Source organism: Nothobranchius furzeri, chromosome 12 (genome assembly GCF_043380555.1).
Source record: "Nothobranchius furzeri strain GRZ-AD chromosome 12, NfurGRZ-RIMD1, whole genome shotgun sequence".
NCBI classification, from domain to species: domain Eukaryota; kingdom Metazoa; phylum Chordata; class Actinopteri; order Cyprinodontiformes; family Nothobranchiidae; genus Nothobranchius; species Nothobranchius furzeri.
The window spans coordinates 63,375,660-63,400,261 of record NC_091752.1 but is presented as its reverse complement, the minus strand read 5'-3'; the positions used below and the strand labels follow the sequence as shown (position 1 = coordinate 63,400,261).

The following is a 24,602-nucleotide window of genomic DNA, read 5'->3' as shown; positions in this document are numbered from 1 at the left end:
CGCACCTTGATTAAAGCTACACTAAAGTTTTTAAAACTCAAAGCTATTACTTTCAAACTGATTTTAATGGTGCTTCAGCCAAAAGCTCGAGCAACTTCGCATTACGTTTTGTGGTTTGGGGGAAGTCTGTACGTGCTTGACCGCATTATGTAGCTCATTTAAAGGCTAGAATCAGAATCAGAATCAGATGCCATACATGCGAGAATCACAACATTAGGAAATGGCTGCTGCACTCGGTGTAAAAAAGGAAGATAAAAATAAGAAATGATAAAAAAACAGTAGGTAAGAATATAATCATGATTAAAATAATAATATAAATTGGCAATACTTCAAAAACACGGCTGCTGTATACAAGACAGTGTAGGTACTAATCAAAGCGGGTCAGTTCAGGTACAGACACAACACCGGGTCATGTGACTGGAACCAGGCGACTGGAGTGGGCAGTCCTAGGACTTTCATTTATGAGTTCGGCCGCAGAGGGGAAGAAACTGTTCTTGTGGTGGGAGGTTCTGGTCCAAATGGATCTGAGCCTCCTGCCAGATGGGAGCGAGTCAAAGAAGCTGAGGCCAGGGTGACACTTGTCAGCTGGGATCCGACCTGCATGCCTCAGTGTCCTGGAGGTCCTGTATGGAGGGGAGTTTGCAGCCAATGACCTTTCTAGCAGTTTACTTTTTCAGTTTGCCAACCACGATTAAAAAGCACAAGGAGAAGAAGGAGTAGTAGACTTTGTTGGCATCATGGCGAAGCCTGGATGTAACAGTAACAGTCTTTGGAGGTAAAGAAAAGAGTTAAAGCCAGAGTGAACATCGGCGAGGCTACGTTCATTTGATATTGCTGAAAGAGGCTACAGACTGAAGGTGACCTGGTGTTGTTGCTAATGCTTGTACGTATTAAAACCTTTTGCTCAACAGTGTGGATGTTTTTGCTTTTTAACCTATTTTAAGGTCAGTTGGCTTATGCTAGCGTTAGCTCATTGTTAGCAATAGCTACAGCAGGCTGCGACAGGGCTGTAACTAAATACATTTACAAAGTATTCCCCCCAACACTGAGTAGGAATGATTACCCTGTAAGTCGTAGCCTGGGTTAAAACAGCTCTGATGCACCTGTTTCAGCAATGAGAATTCAGCCAGAGGAGAAAGTAGCTTCAGTATCATCGCCTGATATTTGGAAATCTCTACGGTGTACATTTTAGGACATTCTCAGGTCTCAGGAGCCCAACATCAGACCGTAGAGAAAAAAGCCTCAGGTTACATTCAAAAAGCCATCAGACTTTTGACTAAATAGTGGCAGGCAAAAGTCTCAGGAAGAAAAAAAATCAGGCAAAAAAGAATCAGGAAAAAGCTTCAGGAAAATAAATAGTCAAACCAAAATCTCTCAGGAAAAAAACGGACAAAACTCAGATAGAAATGACTAAACTAGTAGAATCCAGCAGAGGGTGCCATTGTCACATCGTGGCCGACTTGGTGTGATGTCATCAACATGCGACAGCAGCAGATTGGGCTTACTGCACCACAGTTTAACTATTCTGCCTTTTTACGGTACATTTGCTACACTTATTGTTATATTGAGTTCCAGTTATGTTTTGAAAATTGCATCATCATAGGAGACATGCAAATTTTCTATGATAAGGTGAATCAGAGTGGCACAATTTTTGTTTGGCTAATTCATTCTAGTGGTGCTGGAGATGGTTGATTTAAATTTAAAGAGTAAATTGAAAAAGTTGCGTAAGTCCCTTGTTTATGCTACAGGGAATGGACAAGCTGAAGGATTATGAGGAGCTAAATAAAATCTTGAAAATTGCAACAAAAATTTCATTAAATGTTTTAGCTGACGTTTGCATGTATTGAGGTAGTGCCATCTACAACATATCACCATGTAAAAAAATGATTTATTTATTTAAAAGTATTTTAAAAACATGCTGAAATGGTTATCTGTGAAATTTGCAGGCATGGGATTGCGATATAACAAACCTGCAGATACGAAGAAGATTCCTGCACTGAGGATGACGTTGTGTCTGCTCCTGTAGAACTCACTGGCCGCCACGCAGAGCCCCCCCATGAATAACAGACCCACGCTCATGATGGGGAAGAGACTGGAGGCCCGAACTGCACCTGCATACAGGTAGAAGACTTAAATCACACACAGCTACTGTTCCTAGTACTACTCCTCTCTCTGGTGGTCAACATGGAGTTTCAGGTTATCTGTTTCCATTCTGATTTTTATTAAATGCATGTTTAAAAAAGAAACAAAAACCAAAACATAAAGTAAAATAATATATAAAGGAGAAATCATAAGGTTTTTTAACAGCCCAAAGAAACATTCATAAGTTGAAATCTTACCTTTCAAGTATTACTTGAGTGCCCTGTAAGGGGTTCAGTTTATATAATTAATCTTATTAATTACATAAAGCTTTCAGCTGCTGTAGCATGAAGTTGCTTGGCTGAAGTATGACTAAGGATAATGGTGTTTCGTGTCGGGGCTACACACTTTTCCCCTCTGGCTGATCATTACACAGGGAAGGGGAAGCTGTGTTTAATCTCTTAGTATAAAAAACATTTTATAAATTTAAACACACAGAAGGCTCATTACTCTCAAACAATGTTCACAAATCTGTCTAAATCTGTGTTAGTGAGCACTTCTCCTTCGCTGAGATAATCCAGCCCACCTCACAGGTGCTGCCCCTAACCTTAACCCTACAGGGAGAGAGGGGACACACACACCCCTTACCCTACAGGGAGAGAGAGGGAATACACCCCCCTAACTCTGACTCCTAACCCTACAGGGAGAGAGTGGGGACACACACCCCTAACTCTACAGGGAGAGAGGAAAGACGCCAATAACTCCAACCCTAACCCAGGCTGGCCACAATAGAAAGCCACTCTGAAATGTGCATCGCTTAAATTCAAACAATGCCCAACCTGAATAAAAAAACTCTTTTTGTCACAAAACTATCAAACCAAGCCGACCCCAGTAAAGTGGTGTAACTGACAATATTTACTTCAAACATCTCCTACAATTAGGAAAATCATGCAGAAACATAAAGAATATAGTTAAATGCTCATTTGAAGCTGTATCTTGCAACAAATAATATTTAAAACACAGATGGATGTTCACATCAGAGTATCTGCAGGTTTAAGGGAGCCAAATTTAAGACTTTTTAAGACCTTTTTAAGGCCACTTTGACCAAATTTAAGCAATTTTTTTTAATTAAATTTAAGCTATACTTTCCAGCTATTGCCTGGAACCGGTGCTAACCACGTCATAAACGTGGGATTAGCCATCCAATTACCATTAAACTTGCACTTCCCCATGGCGCAAGCTCCCACTAGCTTAACCAGCTAATGTGCTCATCTAAAAATAGCCCCCTTTCACAACCAACTGAATGTGGACAGTTCCGCTTACGCCAATATCACACACAAAAAATGCTGAACACTAACTAGAAATTCATGAAAAATTTATAGAAATAAAAGAATCTTGTTCATTGGGTTTTTGGTAATTTAAGACCTTTGGAAACTGTACTTAAGGATTATTTGTCATTTTTATGGATTTTTAAGGCCTTAAATTTGGAAAAGCAAATGTAAGACTTTTTAAGACTTTTTAAGGACCCGCGGATACCCTGTCACATGCAAAATGTGCACCCGATTAAGGTTTAGTTCATTTTTATTACATTAAGTTAGAGTTGTTTTAGAATTCCAGTAAATCAAGGGCAAAATTAGATCTCATGTACACATATCAGCCATTGGTTCATTTTACAGTCAGCTTTGAGGTCAGAGCCAAAACTACCATCAGTGCAAAGCTACACACACACACACACACACACACACACGGCTAACATGTTGCAGTGGCATCAGCACGCCTGACTGAGCCTGCATTCAGAATGTGTTGCGAGAGAGAGAGAGAGAGAGAGAGAGAGAGAGAGAGAGAGAGAGAGAGAGAGAGAGAGAGAGAGAGAGAGAGAGAGAGAGAGAGAGAGAGAGAGAGAGAGAGAGAGAGAGAGAGAGAGAGAGAGAGAGAGAGAGAGAGAGAGAGAGAGAGAGAGAGAGAGAGAGAGAGAGAGAGAGAGATGAGGCAATGGATGGAGACAGAAGATGTCCAAAAACAAAGACAGATGGAGAGTCACTCTGACATATTCACACCAAAATAATGTACAACAAAGATGATGAATATGAAAATGAAGCTGCAGTAGGGGTGAAATATTTGTGAGCGCTGCATATGTGAGCACCATGTGGCACCACAACAAAGGATGCTGCACAGGAACACTGGAAGTGGCATTTGTTTTGCTTCCTTGCGCTTAAAAACATTATTGCTGTAACTGGAAACTGAAAATGCAGAGCTCATGCAAGCACCACCCCCTTGGCCCACACCCCTGCGCTGTATGAAATGCTGGTCACTAGGCCCCAGCCTCTCATTGGCTGACCAGCTCTGAGTCCTGTGGTCTAACTGGCAGCCTTGGGGAATGTTGCTCTGCGCTCTGTGGAGCATAAAAAAGCAGGCACAGGCTGAATCCATTTCCTTCCCATTTTCTCCCTGATTCCATCTTTACTCTGTGTTTACAGTAAAAGAAAAAAAAGCGGTCTTTTCTTCTTGTTTTCACAAAATTTACTCTACATTTTGTGCCTATTTAAAAATGGATCCTGTTCAAGTACACATAGGATAAAAACCTTACACATATTCCACAGCGGTCACTAAATGACCTGAAACTGACAAAATAATAATGAATAAATAAATGACCTAAAATATAAAATCCAGACATTGCTTTTAAATTGTGAACAGAACTGAGTTTTTTTGTAATATATTTCATTCCTGTGAACCTTAAAAATGTGCACGATAGAAGAATGAAATGAGAATGACATCTTGTGGTCAAAATTGGGTACTGCAGTCAATATTTCTAAACAAAGAGTGACTTCCCCACTCCCGTTCTGTGAGTTTCATATCTGTTTACATTTTTACTTAATGTACTTTTAAGCTGATGTGTTTTGCCAAAATGCTCCAGGACGCTTTTGTGGAATGTCGAACTGCATTTAGCCCAATTTCGTCTTTAAACAGTGGTGTCCTCCATTTTTCATTAGGTCCACTGTGGATCAAACGACAGTGAATGGAGTTGTTTGACACAACAGTAGGTGTTCTGCTCTCTTCGGTTAGAATTTGTGTACTTTTCCTTTTCATTCATTATCAGTGACCAATGAGGGGTTTTCCTTCTTTAACTTAAGGATACCATCCACGTTTGCACGTGTCTACTGAATAAAAAGGGCCTGGTCAGGTACTTTGTGCATGCTCCCATATCACACACACGCACACACGCACGCACTCACACACACGCACGCACGCACGCACCATACAGAACCACTGGTACTTACGGAGGAGGTATTCAGCAGCATCTGCCTCATAGTCGGCATCCTCTGGGAAATGATCAATCTTCTTACACACCCCTCTAAATGTTCCTGTGGAGGAAAAGAAAGGATCGGTTCAGATTAATAAAAGGCAATTTTGCACTAAAATGAATTGCTTCTCGGTGGAGTTGTGTCTTGCTGTTTGTAACATTAACTCTAAAATAACGTTAAGTATTTTGTTGATGCATGTTATGTCAAATGATAGAAATGAGCTCAGGATAAATGCAATGCAAGCAAAACATGCATCACCATTAACTCTGCTGGCTGAGTGTCCACCTAAGGATTTACCTCTCTGCCTATGTGTGTGTTACCTTTTCTAATTTAAAACAATAATGACTGTTTCAGTCACCACGAGGCCCAATAACCAGCCCAGAGATTTCTCTACACCCATTTTTGACTCTTTGAACAACCTCAACTTGGAGAAAATAAAAAGGTCATAAACAGATTGATGAGCTAACTGCTAGTCCAGTTAAAAACTATACAGGAGTTCATGCACATGCTATTTTACAAACTTTTACAAGGCTGCGAATTTCATATTACACGTTGTTTATTTATGTCCCCCCCATGTCCTGTGCGGATGTAAAGCAATAAGAATTGATGTCTGAGTTCCAAATGCAAGCCTTTTACTCCCACAGGCAGAGCGTTAAAGATTCAGCTATAATGCCCCGCCTGATTTAAAAAAATTATAACAAATGTTTTGGTTGTTTTTAATCCTGATGGACATGGAGAGGGAAATGAAAGAAAAGGGGAGGGGAGGGAGGGGGGGGAGGGAGGGAGGAAAGGAATAGGTGGAGGAAAAAAGTTTACAAAAATTTAAATAAAAGGATGTACAAGAATCAGCTTCTAAACCTGCAGAAAAAAAGAGGACACACAAAAATGCAAAAGAGCCAAGATTTCACAGTGCCCAACAACATAAGGATACATAACAGCAACATTTACTACTCATGGTGCATTTAGTGCCAACCACAGCCCAAGGTAAATACATCAAAAACACCAGAGTCCATACTTGTGAAAACACCATGTGAGCACCTGTGTGAGTACACGTGCTTTTGCATGTAAGGTTTCTCTACAGGTGTGTCCAGTAGTGAGCGTGAGGGACCACAGACCTGCGGAAGATGGAAGAAATCCACGCTCCAGACATTAAGACAGGGGTGGGCAATCCTGGTCCTCGAGGGCCGCTATCCAGCAGGTTTTAGTTGTTTACCTGCCCCAACACACCTGATTCCTGGATGAATCATCTGTTCAGCAGCTCATCAGGCTCTGCAGCAGCCTGTTAATCACTAGTAGATTCAAACCAGGTGTGTTTAAGCATAGAAACAAGTAAAACCTGCTGGACAGCGGCCCTCGAGGACTGGGATTGCCCACCCCTGCATTAAGAGGTTCCTTCACAGCGTGGAAACCTTTGGGAGACTGAGGCAGGAGCAGCCTCCACCCCACCCCCCGGATCTTGGTGGCCTGAGACCTAAGAGTGCCCAGACCCCGGCAGAGCCCAGGCCCCTTCAAGCGGGCACTGGGAGCGAGCCGGCAGATGCCACAACACCCAGCATCAGATACGAGGGCTGCAAATACGCGGGCAGACCGAGACCCCACCCACTAGCAGGAAATGTGGTGGAGGGAGGACAGGCCAAGATGTCCCAGGAAAGGGGACGAGTCCAAGACCCAAACAATTAAATCTTGAAAAGGTTGATGAAAAACATTCACTTGAAAAACAATTAATTTTTTCTGATTACATAAGATGAAAGTATACGCTTAGTGTCTGATCCTATGAGTCTCTTAACTAAGTGGTCAGAATTAATCACCATTTCTCCAGATAAATGCCATTCAAAAAGTCAGCAGGTAAAATACTGAATTACTACAACTTTAAAGAGCAAGTCACTCCAAATCAACATTTTTTTACTGATGAACTATATAAATGAGTGTCTGATTGTGCTGCAGAAAAAAGTAGTCAAAAATTTGGCATTTTAGTGCATCTTAGTTAAAATTTAAATATTCTGCCTAAAACTGTCAGCGATGCACCATCGTCAGGCAAAAACTCAGCACTGCATTTGAATTGAAATATGCCATTGCTATTGGCTAAGAGGTACATAATGGTGTTAGATGGTACATTATGATGTCACAATGTCGTGAGTGTGTGTATTTGTTAGCGGCTCCACCCTCTCGGTCTGCTAGGCAACAGCATTTGTTGCATTTTTCAAACATGAAGTGGGAGTGGAGTAAGACTCTGGTAAGGGGTGACTTGCTCTTTAACACAAAAACTGCCTTCAAAATATGTCAAAAAGGCCTTTAAGGACAAGAAGAGAAATCAAACACCAAGAATTCGATCATGAATCAAGCTCATTAAAATGATTCATGAAAAGCATCAAGTAAAAGCCATTTGTGTCCAGATCTCTCACATGAATGTGTGTGTTTATTTGTGTTATAGTAAATAAGATGCTGTCTCATTTGAGCACGCCATGTGTCGTGCAGAGTGTGACTCATCCTCAATCTCCTCAACACACACACACACACACACACACACACACACACACACACACACACACACACACCAGTGTGCGTGTGTGTGCATGTGAATTTGTGTTTATTTGTACCATGCAGATGTGTAACTATACTGTGTGCATCCTCCCACCCATCTTTCAGTCCCATTCACACATGGTCAACACCACAGGGGCTATGAAAGAGAGCGGGACAGAGGAAGGATGAAGTGGCAGAGCTGCAGAGAGATGAAAAGGGAGGAGAGAGAGAGAGAGAGAGAGAGAGAGAGAGAGAGAGAGAGAGAGAGAGAGAGAGAGAGAGAGAGAGAGAGAGAGAGAGAGAGAGAGAGAGAGAGAGAGAGAGAGAGAGAGAGAGAGAGAGAGAGAGAGAGAGAGAGAGAGAGAGAGAGAGAGAGAGAGAGAGAGAGAGAGAGAGAGAGAGAGAGAGAGAGAGAGAGAGAGAGAGAGAGAGAGAGAGAGAGAGAGAGAGAGAGAGAGAGAGAGAGAGAGAGAGGTGCAGGCTCTGAGCAAATGAATGACTAAACCTAATAGCTTCTTTGCTCTGGAAGAGGCTCTTTACAGTACCGGCACTGATGCATCTAGCACCAGCAGTTAGGGATACAAACTGATTAAAAAGACTTGATGGACTCTTTTGACTTAAAGACTAATCATTTTCATATGAATCACACTCTATTTAGTTACACATTAATTGATTCAATTAAATTCTAAATACGAGCATATGTATAAAATCACTTTAGAACCTCGACTTGTAATTATCACTTCTTTCTTGTTTTTGTTGAACATCCTCTTTTAGTTTTATAGTGCAGTGACTCGCGTTGTTAAAGGAATGTTCACGTCTAGAAACTAAAGGTCTTACTGGGTACATACACACATAATGAAATGGTTGCCATGGCGACAAAGTTACAGCAGTTTCCCATCCCTCTCTGTTCTGAGTGACGAGTATTTAGTTTAAAGAAATAAACCATGAACAATCCATCTGTCCATTCATCCATCATCTGTCTGTCCATCCATCCATCTGTTTGTCCAGCTGTCTGTTCATCCATCCATCTGTCTATCCATCATCTGTCTGTCTAGCCATCAATCTTTCCATCCATCTGTATGTTTATCCAGCCATCTTTTTTTCAGTTTGTCCATTCATCCATCCACCCATCCATCCATCCATCCATCAATCTATTCTGCCATCATCTGTCTGTCTTGCCATCCATTTATCCATTAATTTGTCTGTCTATGCATCCATTTGTTTGTTGTTCATCCATCCATCCATCCATCCATCCATCATTGAGTCCATCTATCTATCCATCATCTGTCTGTCCGCCTGTCTAGCCATCGATCTTTCCATCCTTTCGTATGTTTATCCATCCATCTGTCTGTCTAGCCATCCATCCATCCATCCATCCATCAATCCATCCATCTGTCAATTAATCCATCTATCTATCTATCTATCTATCTATCTATCTATCTATCTATCTATCTATCTATCTATCTATCTATCTATCTATCTATCTATCTATCTATCTATCTATCTATCTATCTATCTATCTATCTATCTATCTATCTATCTGTCTGTCTGTCTGTCTGTCTGTCTGTCTGTCTGTCTGTCTGTCTGTCTGTCTGTCTGTCTGTCTGTCTGTCTGTCTGTCTGTCTGTCTGTCTGTCTGTCTGTCTGTCCGTCCGTCCGTCCGTCCGTCCGTCCGTCCGTCCGTCCGTCCGTCCGTCCGTCCGTCCGTCCGTCCGTCCGTCCGTCCAGCCAGCCAGCCATCCATCTTTCCGTCTATTCAAATGTTTATCCAGCCATCCTTTTGTCAGTTTGTCCATCCATCCATTAAGCCATCATCTGTCTGTCTAGCAATCCATCTGTTTGTCAGTCTATGCATCCTTTGTTTGTCAGTTCATCCATCCATCCATCCATCCATTAAGCCATCCATCCATTAAGCCATCCATCCATTAAGCCATCATCTGTCTGTCTAGCAATCCATCTGTTTGTCAGTCTATGCATCCTTTGTTTGTCAGTTCATCCATCCATCCATCCATCCATCCAATCATCCATCCATCAATCCATTCATCTGTCAATTAATCCATCTATCCATCCATCATCTGTCTGTCTGCATGTCTAGCCATCGATCTTTCCATTCTTTCGTATGTTTATCCATCCATTTTTTTTGTCAGTTTGTTCATCCATCCATCCAGCCATCCATCCATCCATTCAGCCATCATCTGTCTAGCCATCCATCCATCTATCTATCCGTTTGTCTGTCTATGCATCCATTTGTTTGTCAGTTCATCCATCCATCCATCATCCATCCATCCATCCATCCATCCATCCATCCATCCATCCATCCATCGTCTGTCTGTCTGCCTGTCTAGCCATCAATCTTTCCATCCTTTATCCATCCATTTTTTTGTCACTTTGTTCATCCATCCATCCATCTGTCTGTCCATCCATCCCTCCACCTATTCAGCCATCATCTGTCTGTTTATCCATCCATCCAGCCACATGTCTGTCTATCCATCCATCTTTCCATCCATCCAGCCATCAGCTGTCTGTCTTTCCATTCATCTACCTGTCCGTCCATACATCCATCCATTATCCATCTATCTGTCTGTCTCTGTCTGCCCATCCATCCACCCATACATCATGGCTTGGTGTAACTGTTTGGTCTATCTGTGTAAAAAGACGACTCAGAGGAAGTGTGTGAGGTATCATCCATCAGAGGGAAAATCCACCTCCTGCCTTTTAAACTAACACATTTGGATCAAAGTTTTTGATGATTTGGGCATTCGCTAAATGAAATATCCACGAAACACAAGCACACAAAACTCATCAGTTTGAACAAATTCATGAACATGAACAAAGGAGGAAATCAGAGTTAGGAGCTTTACTTTCTTAAACCAGTCACACTCAGCTGAATTTAAACACACTCAGGTGATCATATTTAGAGGAACAATGTTATGATTCAAGATTTTAAAGAGATTTACTTTAAATTAGCAAGAAAATGTTCCACACATCAAGATGAAGTGAGAAAGAATAGATCAGAGAAAGGTGAAGACCAGTGGTCGAAATCAAGATTTGGATCACTGTCAGTCAAATGTGCCATGACTGTCCTTTTCATGTGGACCAGTGCAGGTGTTGTGGGATGTGGGAACATGAGTCACCTGTTTGTTAGTTCTCTGAGTGTTTCATATAAGCTACCTTTAGATGCCTTATCAGCAAATGAGTCAGTCAGTGTCAGATAGGCTTGTGTCAAGTGTCATAACCAGCCGATGATCCTTCAGCTACTCAACCCAAGCACACACATCGAGGCGGACCAGATCAGACCTCTCAAATTAATATCTCTGGAAAACGCTCTTGTCATTAAAGCAGCTTAACAAGAATATATCTCCAAATCTGATTGTTAAAGAGACCATTTTTACCATTATTCTCTAGAAATATCCATCAAAATGTTGTTGAAAATGAATAAAATGTTGCCCAGTAGTTGAAAAATCTCAGTGGCTTTGTAACATATAACCATAAAAATCTGGTCTAAAATACATTTAGAGAGGATCTAAGTCTGGGCGATGCCACAGTAAACGCCGTGTTTCCTTCTACGGGAGCCTATGAGGATAAAATGCATTTACTGATTTGTAACAAGCGATTACAAAACTTTCACCATTCATAAAAGTTGTTTTACACATTTACCCCTTTGTTTACCCCACTGATGTGTTTGTCGTTTTGCTGGAAGTTGTGCTTCCAGGGATTTTTGACCCTAATGACCATTTGTTGGTAAGGTCTTAAGCCGGGATCACACTGTGCAAAATATGGCCGTCTAAGCCAAATCCCTCGTTGAGAGCATAATTGTGTAAAAAAGCGGTGAACATGAGGGTGATTTGGAAATCTATGGTCGTCCAGTCTGACTGCGACAGCTTTTTGAGCCGTCTCACGACCAAAGGCAGGCTTCAAGCACTGCTTGAAAACCTACGATTCCCATCTGCAACCAACCAATCAAACACATCTTCAGGACGCCGCAGCAGCAAGACCCCTCCTCTCAGAGCTTCGGTTTCACTTCATCTTTAAAAAGCGGATTATAAACTACGCACCAGTTTTTATTTCTGTTAATAGCCCAAGTTAAACCAGAGTTAACCTTTTATACTTTTGCTGCAGGGGGACAGAGGAAACTGCGCTCAGTGCGATGAGATGTTACGGAGCTCCTGAGTAATTAGTGAGACAGATACAAGCCCCCACAATGCGGCTCAAAAATTGAAGCAATCCCGGAAGTAAGAAAAATTGCAGTTCCACCCTTATCCACTAGGGGCTGGTGTCAGAAGCGAGCAAATCCTCATTGACTCCCATATTAAAAATACCAATTTCACAGCAGAAATAAACATGTTTACAGCCTGGTACCAAAACATGTTTTTGTTTAAATTATCTAGTTTACACTCATGACAACTCTGAGAGGGGTGAATTTTTCTCACTCTTCTGTTTAAGTGTATTAAAAGCCTAAAATTCTGTATAATTAATGAGCATCAGACCCACGTGACCACAGAGCTAGCTCCGTGGAAAGACCTCAGTAGAGCCTCGGTCTGGCTTGAAAACTGTTCTGAGATTTTGAGTCTCTGTGTGTGTGTGTGTATTCTTTTTTGGATATTTTTTGTGCAATTGTTGGACAAAATGACTTGCTGTGGCATTAATTGCACTAATAGAGCGACCAAGGAGTCTCCGCTTCATTTTTTTCGGTAAGTAAAATTATATTTATGTATTTTAGGTCACTGCCGAGCTGAGCTTAGATTTTAACATGTACTGTTTAACCATGAAATTTAAATGTAATAGGGTAAAATCCAGTGCATTTAACATAATGCTGCACTTTAGAAAATGGGTTGAAATATAACATGTTGGTGGAGCTGGGTTCCCACTATCGGCTTGTGGAGGTCTCGGGAGACCGATGTTTTCCACCCGTTCTCCCCTCCCCGGTTGTAGCTAGGTTGCTACCTCCGTTAGCTTAGCTCCCACCTCCGTGTTAGCTTTGGGTTAGCTTCAGGTTAGCTTGTAGCTAGTTTGACTGGGTGTCGTCAGTTGATCCCAGCCTTACAGCCCCACCCTCAGCTCCACCTCTCTTCCCTTTTGTGGAATTGTCTGGGCTTGATAGAACGGTCAAAATGGCGGTGGTGGCCACCTCTCATTTCTCCTCAAAAAAGTGTTATTGAGCCTATGGAAACCCATTGTCCAATACTTATATGTCGATGGACAGATATTGGCGCGATCAGATTGTCACTTCTCTGTAGTTTAGTTGGCTTTTTATGAATAAAGGAGAAGAATGAATGACCAGCAGACAGCTCAGCTGTTTAGCTGAAAGACAGGAATAGGAGACCTACAGCCGGAGTCTGACGCCAAAGCGAGAGTTTTAAAAATGAACCTTCCTCTTAGAGGAAGTTGAGCTGGGTCATGAGCTGACACTAGAAAGAAACATTACCGGCGGTGCTTTATCTTATCTTTCTTTTGGTTAGCGGTATGCTTGGTGTCGTATGCTTTCCGCAAGACATCGCCTCACGAGGCCAGGTGCCTTGACATTGAGAAGCACCTGAAGTCACTTTAAACTGTTTATGAAAGTGAGATTTTGGACTTTTCAGCTTATTAAACATTGATACACATTGTTCAGAATAGATGAGATGTTCTTCTCTATCATCACTTATTCCTCCTTTATCTCTTCTTTCTGTCTAATTCACCAAACCTTTGAATCCTTCAGATTCCTAAACTTTAGTCAGTACTTTTTCTGCTGCTTCTGGAGCCTTTCTGGACCAGCTTTTGGCTTCCCTCAGGTTTGACCCATTTTCCACCTCTGAAGCCATTACCTGTCTTCAATCTCTGGTTATAAATCATTCAGTAACCCTCAACCAGTTTTGAGTTGGAAGCATCTCGTCCTTTCCTAATATGGAAAATATGGTCCCAGTGGACAAAGATCCTCCATAATGTCATTTGTCCTTCAGATAGCCAAATAAGCAAAGTCTCAACAGAATCATCTTCAAAACCTATTAGCTTCTCTAGCCTAAGCACTTAGAGCTAAAACTCCACTAGATGCTGCAACCCAACGTGCATTAACTATTATCGCAGATTTATTTATTCCAGCCCCTGAGCATAGCAACATTAATAAATTATAAATGTTTGGTTGTCCTTTTTTAAATAAAGATTTTGCTCAAAGGTTCTACAACGACTGACATGGACAGATGAGGGTTGCTTAAATCAGCCACCCTATGGCTACAGGGCAAACTCCAAACCCCTGAGCCACAGTCGCCTCGTTTCCACTGATGGAATAAAGATGGTCTTTTCGAATGTCCTGATCTACACGACTGAGAAGTTTGTTCAATTCTTGTTAGAGGTGTGTTTTGGCAGGAATCTAGTGCAGAGTTTGGCTACCCGCAGCACTTTCATCCATCTGATGCGGCTCTCTGCTTGTAAAATAATGAATGAGTATTTAATTAAATTGTCTTATTTTACTTTTTGTTGTAAATGGAAAGGTTGTCTGCGTGAACCTGAGCAGGACCAACCCGGTCTCCTGTGAGACCCGGTTGACAGGTCACCTGCTTGTGTGTAATCAAATGTGTCTTTAAGCGCTTTCTGAACTGAAGAGGATGAGATTCTGGACTTTGCCTCAGACAGACTCATGAATGTGTCGCCACAAGTCTCTCTGAGAGAAAGGGCGAGGAAAACACTTGCTTCAGTGAGAGGAATCTTCTCGCATGCGCTCTGGTTCCGCGACGCGCCCCAAGCCCCCGAGCTCCACATCTTCAGCTCGCTGTCCACCTTACGTGTGAGCTGACAGCGAGCTGCGCTGAGCAGCATCCAGCTCATTTGTTCTGATGGGAATCTTTTCCTGAATGATTTAGCTACCTCCGCGATGTGCGTACTGATTAAAATGTCAGCACATCGGAATGCGTCGAGGTAATTCTTTCTATTCTTTCTCCATCAAAATAAACGGTAAAAGACAGGAAATATCCGGTCAGTGTGAAGTTTGCGAACCCTGCCATTTGACTGTTTTGCCTTCTTGTGAAGACTGTTGCAAAGAGAAACATGAATAACACCAGAGCCACACGCCAAGGGCGTGTCCAGGGAGTGGCCTGGGGTAGCACATGCCACCCTTGGAATCTGATTGGCCACCCCAGGTGTCACCACACTAATTTACCTTTAAATAGGCTTTTCATTGTCCACAAAAGGCTTGGGGGTAAAACAAAAAGGCATAACCATTGGTGCCACCCATGCACAAAGTTGTGCCTCACCTGGGCCACCCCAGTATAAAAGATCTGGACACGCCACTGCCACACGCACTGTGCCGTTATCTCAGTCACTGTAAATGAGGGAAAAAAGGGATGATCGGATCCTTTTCAACAATGTTTAATGTAAAGTTTCATTCTGTACAAAGTTTAATTACAACAATCCGACGAGACGGAGCCCGGATTTGTATTCTGAACAGTTTAAACATGTTTTAAAAAGAGACGTGTGTGACGCATCAAAAAGCGGCACCTGCTCAACTATTAAATGGTAAAAGGCCTGTAGTTGTATAGTGCCTTATTAGTGTTCTACAACCCCCCAAGGTGCTTCACAACACAATCAGTCATTCACCCATTCACACACACATTCACACGCTGGTGGGGATGAGCTTCGATGTAGCCACAGCTGCCCTGGCAGAGGCGAGACTGCCGAACACCGGCGCCACCGGTCCCTCTGACCACCACCAGCAGGCAAGGTGGGTTAAGTGTCTTTCCCAAGGACACAACAGTAGAATTCTCTGGTCAGGGCTGGGATTGAACCTGCAACCTTCTGATTACTGGACAACCCGCTTTACCTCCTGAGTTACTGCTGTCCCAAACCACTAACAGTGAAAAATATCAGAATATTGTAGGCACAGACGAGCTACAACGTCTGGATCAATTTTATTCAAATAGTTTTTAAAACGATCTTCTGTTGAAAGATAACTTTGACGTACACGAGCGACCGGTATTGGTTGCTGTCACCTGTTGTGATCGGTTAAAGGTGGGCCCACAGCCGTGAGCCGCCATGGCTCCGGGTGTTTTCTTTATAAAGGAATAATGGCTCTTTGATGAGAAAAGGTGGCCAACCCCTGATCTAGTGATATGGTATTTATCTCACGGGGGGAAGATATGATATATTTGCGAAAAGAAAACCCAGATGATTATTGCTTTTTTAAATAATTAATTTAATTGGAAAACTCTGGCCAGACGCTTCCAAGACACTTCCCGTGTTATTGCGAGATCTTGTAGTTCTGTCAGAATGACAGCAGTAAAAACTGCTGCCACCTAGCAGTTGGAGTTAGAATTGCACCACATAAAAGAAATACTGTGAATCTTCGCATGTAAATTCTCAGTATATGTTTACGTATTTAGCAGACGCTTTTGTCCAAAGAGACTTACAGGTGATAATGAAGCCAGCAGGTTGCCCTTGAGGCTAACAACAAACACTATTCAGTCAATCCTAGGTGGCAGTGAGGCAACATAATCGATCATAAAGGGAAGTGAACAAGGAGTGGACAGTAGAGAGGGGGGACGGGTGCAGGGAGGGTGCTAGTTTAGAAGATGCTCTCTGAAGAGCAGGGTCTTCAGGAGTTTCTGTAAAATCGACAAAGACGCCCCTGTTCTGGTAGTGATTGATGGGCCATTGCACATTTGTGGAACGATACATGAGAAGAGTCTGGATTGTCCTGAGCGTGGTGTAGGCACTGCTAGCCGACGATCCTTTGATGACCGGAGCGGCCGGGCCGAGACGTAAGCCTTTGCAAGAGGATTCAGGTAGATGGGAGCCGTACCATCTCGGACTTGCTAGTGTTAGTGATTTGAATTTGATGCGTGCTGCTAGCGGTAGCCAGTGGAGCTCAATGAACAGAGGGGTGACGTGTGCTCTTTTAGGCTGATTGAAGACCAGACGCGCAGCTGCATTCTGGACCATTTGAAGAAGTCTCACAGTACAGGCAGGAAGACCAGTTAGAAGGGCATTGCAGTAATCGAGTAGATTGCACCAGGAGCTGGGTGGTATATTTTCTTAGGTAGGATCTGATCTTTTGTATATTATACATGTAAAAATCAAAGCACCTGCTTTTAAATATCGATTCAGTTTCATAACATAAAATATTGCGTCACTTCAGGCTATAGTTATCCCTATTTCTTATCATTCCTCTTCCAGATGCTAAGCAGCGTTGAGGGTATTCCTAATGCAGAAAACAAACTGGTCTACCAAGTGATCCAGAGTAGCAAACATGACCTGAAATGTTTCTTTTTATCTTCATGTAGCCTTGACATCCATGCAAACCAATTCTTGACCCAGACTGAGGTATTTATTTTCAGCAATTCCAAAGACCCCAAGACATCAAACCAATATCTAATGGTTTCCTCTTATTGCCTGTGTCTGGGTGAAAGAAATGGAGCACTTAAACACATGAAAAGACCTCCAAGTAACACCTATTATCTCCACCTCAGCAAAAGTGTTATTTCTTTTCAGAGTACTCTGTAGGGCACAAAGATATAGTCTACCCAACAGAACACAAAATCAGTCTAAAGGCCCCAATGTTGCAGGATTCACGAGAAACATGACTGATTGAGCTTCATTAACGTAATCCAGTGGTTCCTAACCTGGGGGTCCCGACCCCCACAAGGGGGCGCCAAAGCCTCTCAGTGGGTCGCCCGGACCTCTCCACTTTAAGGGGTTAAAACTTCCTTTATTACTTGTTTATAGCCTACAATTTGCTCACATTTTTTTCATGAGTGAAAAGTTTACTGATATTAAGACAGGAAATAATTAGTACAGAAAAAGTAACACACTTTTAAGAACATTTTACTCAGCTCACTGTTTTATTTTCAAGTGTCAAAAGTTCATTAGAGATAGGACTGGTTGATTAATCACAGCCTTTACAGTAAATAATCTAGTATAAACAGTAATATACACATTTAAGTACATTTTGCTCAGTGTATTTTTTATGTGTCAAACGTTTATTGAAAGGAATGATTGATTTATCAGTGTTTACAAGAAACAATGTGTTCAGAGAAGTAATACAAACTGTCAAGCACATTATGCTCTGTTTGGTTTTGTTAATGACTTTGTTCTGTACTGGAGCCTACGATTACTGTTATCTATTGAACCAAAGCATATTAAAATGTGCTTGAACAATTTTATCATTTCTTAATACTGTTTGTACTGGAAGAGAGAATGGGAGGGGGTCGTCAAAAATTTTACTGGTTAAAAAAGGGGTCCCTTGGGAAAAAGGTTGGGAACCACTGACGTAATCAATAGATAGAAAGCCATCAGCTCGATGTGCCACACCATTGTATTTGTACGCTTTAAACACACAAGCACACGTGACTGTCTTGAACACACACACACAGGAGACATGTTCCTTCTAAAAGGTTGAGGTAGTCAGTGGTGTGCTGGTGTCTCGATGTCAAATACAAACAAAAACAAAACAGCTGACAGACATGATCAATTTTTAAAGTCAATGTTTCTAATGTTCATATTAAAGTCAAGGATTTTCCCATTGCATCAGGCCAGGTCTGCTTATAGAGTCACAGACAGGCATTGCAATGGTAGGAATAATAAACACACAGAGTAACTAGTTAAAAAGCGCCTGTAAACAAGGTCAAAAGGGAGACAAACACAAACAACAATGTGAGCCCAAATACCCCCACGCCTGTGACAAAACTAGCCAGGAGACGCCAGATTTTGTCCTTGATCTCTGTGCTGCACAAACACTAGACACCGACTAAAACACCATAAGTCATCATATACATTACCTCACTATGCAACCAATCTTCTCCTTGGATTCGTTCACTAACATTTAAAGTGCCTGAAAAGAACTTCAAGGCATTTCTTTACTACCCTCAGGTTTCATGCCTTGTATCGTTCAAAGGAATGAAATGTGTGAGTTTGAGTCATTCCTCTATTTTCATTTGCATAACTTCTACGATCAATACCATACAAAATGGTCAAGAGACATAGGCTGTAGGTGTCCAAGGTAGTAAGAAACAAATCATTTGAAAAATATGGAATAAACTGTGAGGAAATTGCACATTACTGAGAATCAATACTTGTCTTTTGAAGAAGGTCTAAACTAGGGCTGCACAATATATCGCTAATAGATAGTTATCGCGATATCAGCATACACAATATGCATATCGCAAAGAACCGATAAATATCGCAATGAATGGTCAGCTCAAATATTTGCTACACATAAGGCATTCTGTCAAACGGAAGCGTGATGTTTTTCGAACAAATCAAACAGAGCTCTTCACCCATTTGGCAAATTAGGTGGATTCTTATAGGTCAGATGCCCGCCCCTGAGGCGGACGGCACTTAATTTTGATGGTTAGCAAACACCAGAGTTAGCTTTGTTCTGCTCTTTCTGCTGATTCGGCTTTTCCCGGGATCCATTGATTGCCTTTTCTTTTTCGTTTTCTTTTTCCCTTTTCTCACATCTTTGCTTTCCTCATTTTTATGATATTTGTAGTCATTTTAAAATTTCTTTGTTTTTGAATATTTTTGTTCCTCAGTGAGGTTTTTATTTATCACAAGTAATATCGTCATCGCAATATTAATCACTGTTATCACAAATCGCAGGTTTCCCTAATATCATGCAGCCCCAGTCTAAACAAACAATCAATATGCAAGAAACAAGAAGCTGTAAATAAAAACTTTTTGAATCGTATGTAGTAAGAGGTTCTGGTGATCATCGTGATTTGTTTTATATTTCTGTGATGTTTTATGTTGAATACTATAAAACTACTTTTAACTTCCTGTTTTAAAACATTAGAGAAGTACACACACGCACACGCACACGCACACACACGCACGCACACGCACGCACACACACACACACACACACACACACACACACACACACACACACACACACACACACACACACACACACACACACACACACACACACACACACACACACACACACACATGTCTATCTTTCTATCATAGTGAGGACCATCCACTGACTCCCATTCATTTTTGTGACTGTATTATGTCTATTCTCTATTCTGTCTTTCTCGTTTGTTCTTTATTCTATCTTTTCAATCTTTTTCTATTCTGTTTTTCTATTCTGCATTGATACGAACCAACAATGGAGGGGAGTTTCTGAGTGACATGCGCCGGCCCGTGCATTGCCAGTGACTCTCTACTCCAAACTGTTTTGGTCAAGGTACTGATTCAGGGGGATGTCACTGAGATACATCTACTCCATCTACTCCACCTAACCATAACCAATGCTTATCTACTCCTAACCCTAACCTTAACTAAAACTTAATTCACGCCATACCTCTAAAACCAACTGGTAAGCTTCTAAAAAAGTGAGGACCACAAAAACGTCCTCACATTGTAAGGAAAAAAGTGAAAATGGTCCTCAGTATGTAGTAACTACAAGAACACACACACACACACACACACACACACACACACACACACACACACACACACACACACACACACACACCCCCCAACAACACTTTTAGGATGCTAGCATATTTAGCATTTGGTGTTTTTCTGGTGAGAAACATGTTAGTTTGTAGTTTTCTTGGTTCATTTTTTACTACAGAAGACCTCAGTGCCACTGACAATCTGGGGAAACCCCACCACTAAACTCAACCTCCAGAACATGAACCAAACCTACTCGCAGCGTTTTGAAAATGGCAAACTTTGTTTGACTTTTAGTATCGCAAATTCATGCCATCGTCTGCCCTGTACCGTGATGTTTATCCTACTGCCAGCATCTTGCCAATACAAATCCTATAAGAACTCTATAATTTAATGGTAATCATAGAGAACCCACGAGACTTTGAGAACATTATTTGCATGAGCAGAAGAAGAACTAAAACTTGAACAAAGGCCTTATTAGACATTTTAACAAATGGCTTTTGCTGGTGAGAGGACGACCTTGTCCACTCAAATCGTCCCCAATCAGTTGGCTTGTTTAACAAAGGCTGGATGCATGTGGCCGCATGCTCCGGATTGAATTTGTTTTACGAACTAGAGGAAACAGGGATGAGCGAGCAACGGGAAAGAAAGTTGAAAAGCGGAGCAAATTGGACTGCTTGTTTCCTCGGAGTCCCTCTGACAGCTCAGTCTGGGTGACTGGGCCACTTTCTCGCTGTATGTCTACCTCCCTCAGTCTCTCTGATTACCTCTTTGCCAGTGAAGGAGAACGGGAGCGAGGGAATGAGGGGGGTGGGGTGGGGGCTAGTTTCCACGGTGACGGCTGATGAAAGAGAACGAGGAAGGTTCTGCTCGGTTGCACACCTCTTTTCTTTCTCTCTTCTTCCTTCCCCCTCTTCCCCCAACTGTACTTCCTCTTTTCCTTCAACTTCCTCTAAAACAATTCTCTTTTTGTGTTTCCAATCTTCTCATTTGCCCTTCTGTGGCACATGCCATTACTCGCTTAACAATCACACATTTTCCATTTACCTCCCTCCTTTTTTATCTCTTCTCAACTTCTAACAGTTTAATAAGTGTCCATTTCAGCCCTGGTCAAAGATACACGAACACGAGAACATCACACACACATGCAGCCTCCATTCTTTTCCTTCATGACAGAGTTTAGAAGCAGTCTGCTGTTTCATTAGGCTGCCGGGGGCACTGTCATGAGGCGCACTGACTAAAATGCTAATGGAAAAATTAGAATTCCAATAAATGAAACTATGGTGGCACAAAGGAAAAAAATCCAGAGGCTATGAGTTGATGCAGTGGACCTCCACTCACTGTTGTACTTTAGCCAGTGTGACCTTCACCGCGGTGGATGACACAAAAACTTTGTTTTAGCTTCATTAATTGAATATTCTAGACTCGACCATTTAAAACCCTTGTAGGTGCTATTTTTTATGTTTTTCCTGTGTCTGGTTGTGTTAATACACTTTATGAATTTTGCTAATTTTCCCATAAAAGACAGAATACCAGAACTGTGGTTTCTCTTCTGTTATGACTCTAGATCACCACGTGTTACACTTAGTAGAAGAAGAAACAATTTTTTATATAGTGCCTCTCAAGATCCCCACAGACATCCTTCTAGCTTGGACGTAACTTTTTTTATCTCGATTGAAGCCACTTCTGAGGTTTTTTAAGAGCCGCTCCAAAAGATGGTTGTTCTTCACACTTCCTGTGAACTATCTAGTGGTCTGCGCTTTAGCTCTAATGGCCAGAAGCTCCCGGATCTCTACGTCACTCCAGTTTGTCATCTTAGCTACTGTTTTCAAATGTGGAACTGACTCCCTATGGTTTCTTACATTTTCAATATTGTTTCTGGCCGGGGCTCGGCGGACACCATCATGCAAAGGCATGATCTTCATTCAGAAGTCTGCTATTGCAGTAATATTGCTATCAAGCTTGGCGGCACTATTGCCACAATATTCTCGCCTCGCCAAGCTGAATTCAAGTCTTTCGAATGTCTTGTGGGTTATTCTCTGTGGAAAAAAAGCTCTGATCCTTTTCCCACTTATCCAGGTCCAAGTTAAGGAGGCGGAAGTCCAGCGTGTCCTCTCCCAAGCCGCCTCCTCCAGTGGGATCCCATGGCGTTCCCAAGTCTGAATTAGGACTGGACGATAATTCAATAGTTCAATAGACGTGGTGCGATAGGAAAAACTATTGGTCAATAAAAGTTTGATAAAAAAAAAGTTTCATTTTTTCATTATAACCTATCAGGTAGCAGCATACTAGACTCACTGCTTACTCCTAACTAATCAAAACCACAGACTCGGGCACGCTACATCACCAGGCCCTCCCCTCTAAAGCCAAAACAGAGCATGAGGCAGCAAGATGTCTCAGCGAGAAGAGGAGTGGAAAAAATAAAAATACCCTAAATAAAATGGCCAGGGCTGCACGTGAAATATATTTTCTACAATTAAAAAAACTTTTTTCAATAATTATCGATATCGATCAATAAAAACTCATTTGTTATCGATATACTTTTTTCTATATCGTTCAGCCCTGGTCTAGATGTACAATTCCTCAACATAACCCCGATGATGTCACATCACAAGACAACCTCTGAAGGCGTAGTTTTATCTATTAGTCAGGAAAAGGTCCCATTCATTAAAGAGCAAGTTCCCTGAGAAACCATTTTTAATTGCTACTTGTGAAAATGATAGGTCACTCTGAGTTTTTCATGCTGACCGAACATGAAAATAGTCTCCTACAACTGTCTCCTTCATTAGCTTCTGATAGAAAATAGAATGGAAAAACGTTCGGTTTAGAAAAGCCTGACAGATCTTCGCCACACTGTCACTGGACTCACCCATCGTGACTCGCGACGGGGAAGGCTGTTGTTGGTTTAGCATCCAGGAAACAGCAGAGAGCGTGTCAGATAGTAGATGCTAAGCATTACTGCGGCAGAACTCCTTCAGACCTGTGTTATAAAGCATTAACGTTGCAGATCATACTTAGTGGAAGTGTCACGTCAACATTTATTTATATAGCACATTTAAACTGCACTGTTGTTTCCCCAAAGTGCTGCACAACAGTAACAATAATAAAAACAGAGTCAACAAAGCATTTAAATACATATGTATTTTTTAAATTCCGATTATTTCTTTACTCAATAATTGTATTATTGTTATGTTGTTTTACAATTATGTCTTGAATAAATAAGATCAATTTATGGTTTGAGAAACATTAAGATGATTTATTAACACTGGCTTTTGCTGGGGGGGGGGGGGGGGCAGCAATTTTCCATGGCCACCCCTGGCCACCCCTTGGGGGCGCCATTGCTGGACTATCGCAAACCATAAACTTTAGCTCATGTCTTTACTAATTACAATAACTATCTGTTTCACAGATGTTTAACCCTAACCCTAACCCTAACCCAAGACAAAACACTAACATAAAACAAAAACTTTATAAATTGGCTCCCCTGTTTTCTAAAGACCAACATTCTGCATTTGCTGAAGCACGGTTCATCACACCTCTCTTCACTCCGAACAGATGAATATTGTCCGACTATCCCAAAAGGCTCTGATCCATCTCTCAAAACGCCTCTCCAATCACTGGTTCACTCCTGTCACCTCGACACTCCTTCCTCCTTCCTCCTTTATGCTTAAAGACACCAAAATGGTCATTTACTTGATCAATCCCTTTACCTTGAACCCTCTTCTGTTACCAGGTGATTTTAGATTACTAGTCCAGGCAAATAGCCCCTGGAGATCCAGCTGAGACAGAGAGCAGAGACGTGGCTCATCCATCATTTCTCCCCCCCCCCCCCCCCCCCCCTCCACCATATTCTTCATCTTCATTCATGAATGCTCTGGTTTCTTTCATTCATGCGTTTATCCTCCTGCCACCCAGGTCCCTCCCTCGCTTTTCTCACCACCCCAGCAGCCAGCGCACCTGCAGAGAGCCAACATTTACTACCAGAAGGAAACCGCACGCTGTTACCTGGCAAAGGGATCTCGCACTTTCACCATCACACATTCACACCGCGGTGTGTGCAAATGCAGAGTTCATCAGCGTTTTTGTTTAAAACCCTGACCCTATTTTCATTATTTCATTATTTGCCTCTTCTGACTTTAGTAATGTAGAAAATATTAATGTTCAAGTACAAACACCACCCACACCCAAAGAATCTTTATGCGTTTGTATTCAGAAAAGCAACTTAAATAACCACTAGATGTCCTCAACTCCTTTGGTTGTTCAAAAGTGAAGCCAAAAATATCTAATTCACAGCTAGGTCCCCACACGTGGTCAACTTACAACCATTAT

At 41.8% G+C, this 24,602-nt stretch overlaps 1 protein-coding gene and 1 long non-coding RNA gene across 2 annotated transcripts in view; one reads left to right on the top strand and one right to left on the bottom strand.

The window, feature by feature from the left end:
• The window catches only part of cacng3b (calcium channel, voltage-dependent, gamma subunit 3b), a 50,079-nt gene that overhangs the window by 14,966 nt on the left and 10,511 nt on the right, over positions 1 to 24,602 (bottom strand). The window contains exons 2-3 of the mRNA XM_070542081.1: positions 5,358 to 5,441; positions 1,971 to 2,111 (exon numbers count right to left, since the gene is read on the bottom strand). Of these exons, the coding sequence (XP_070398182.1) occupies positions 1,971 to 2,111; positions 5,358 to 5,441 (225 nt within the window). The remainder of the gene's footprint in view (positions 1 to 1,970; positions 2,112 to 5,357; positions 5,442 to 24,602) is intronic.
• On the top strand, positions 124 to 23,577 carry LOC139062018 (uncharacterized). Its single transcript, XR_011515623.1, has 3 exons — positions 124 to 1,538; positions 1,947 to 2,121; positions 22,353 to 23,577. It is a non-coding gene; the product is annotated as an uncharacterized lncRNA (long non-coding RNA).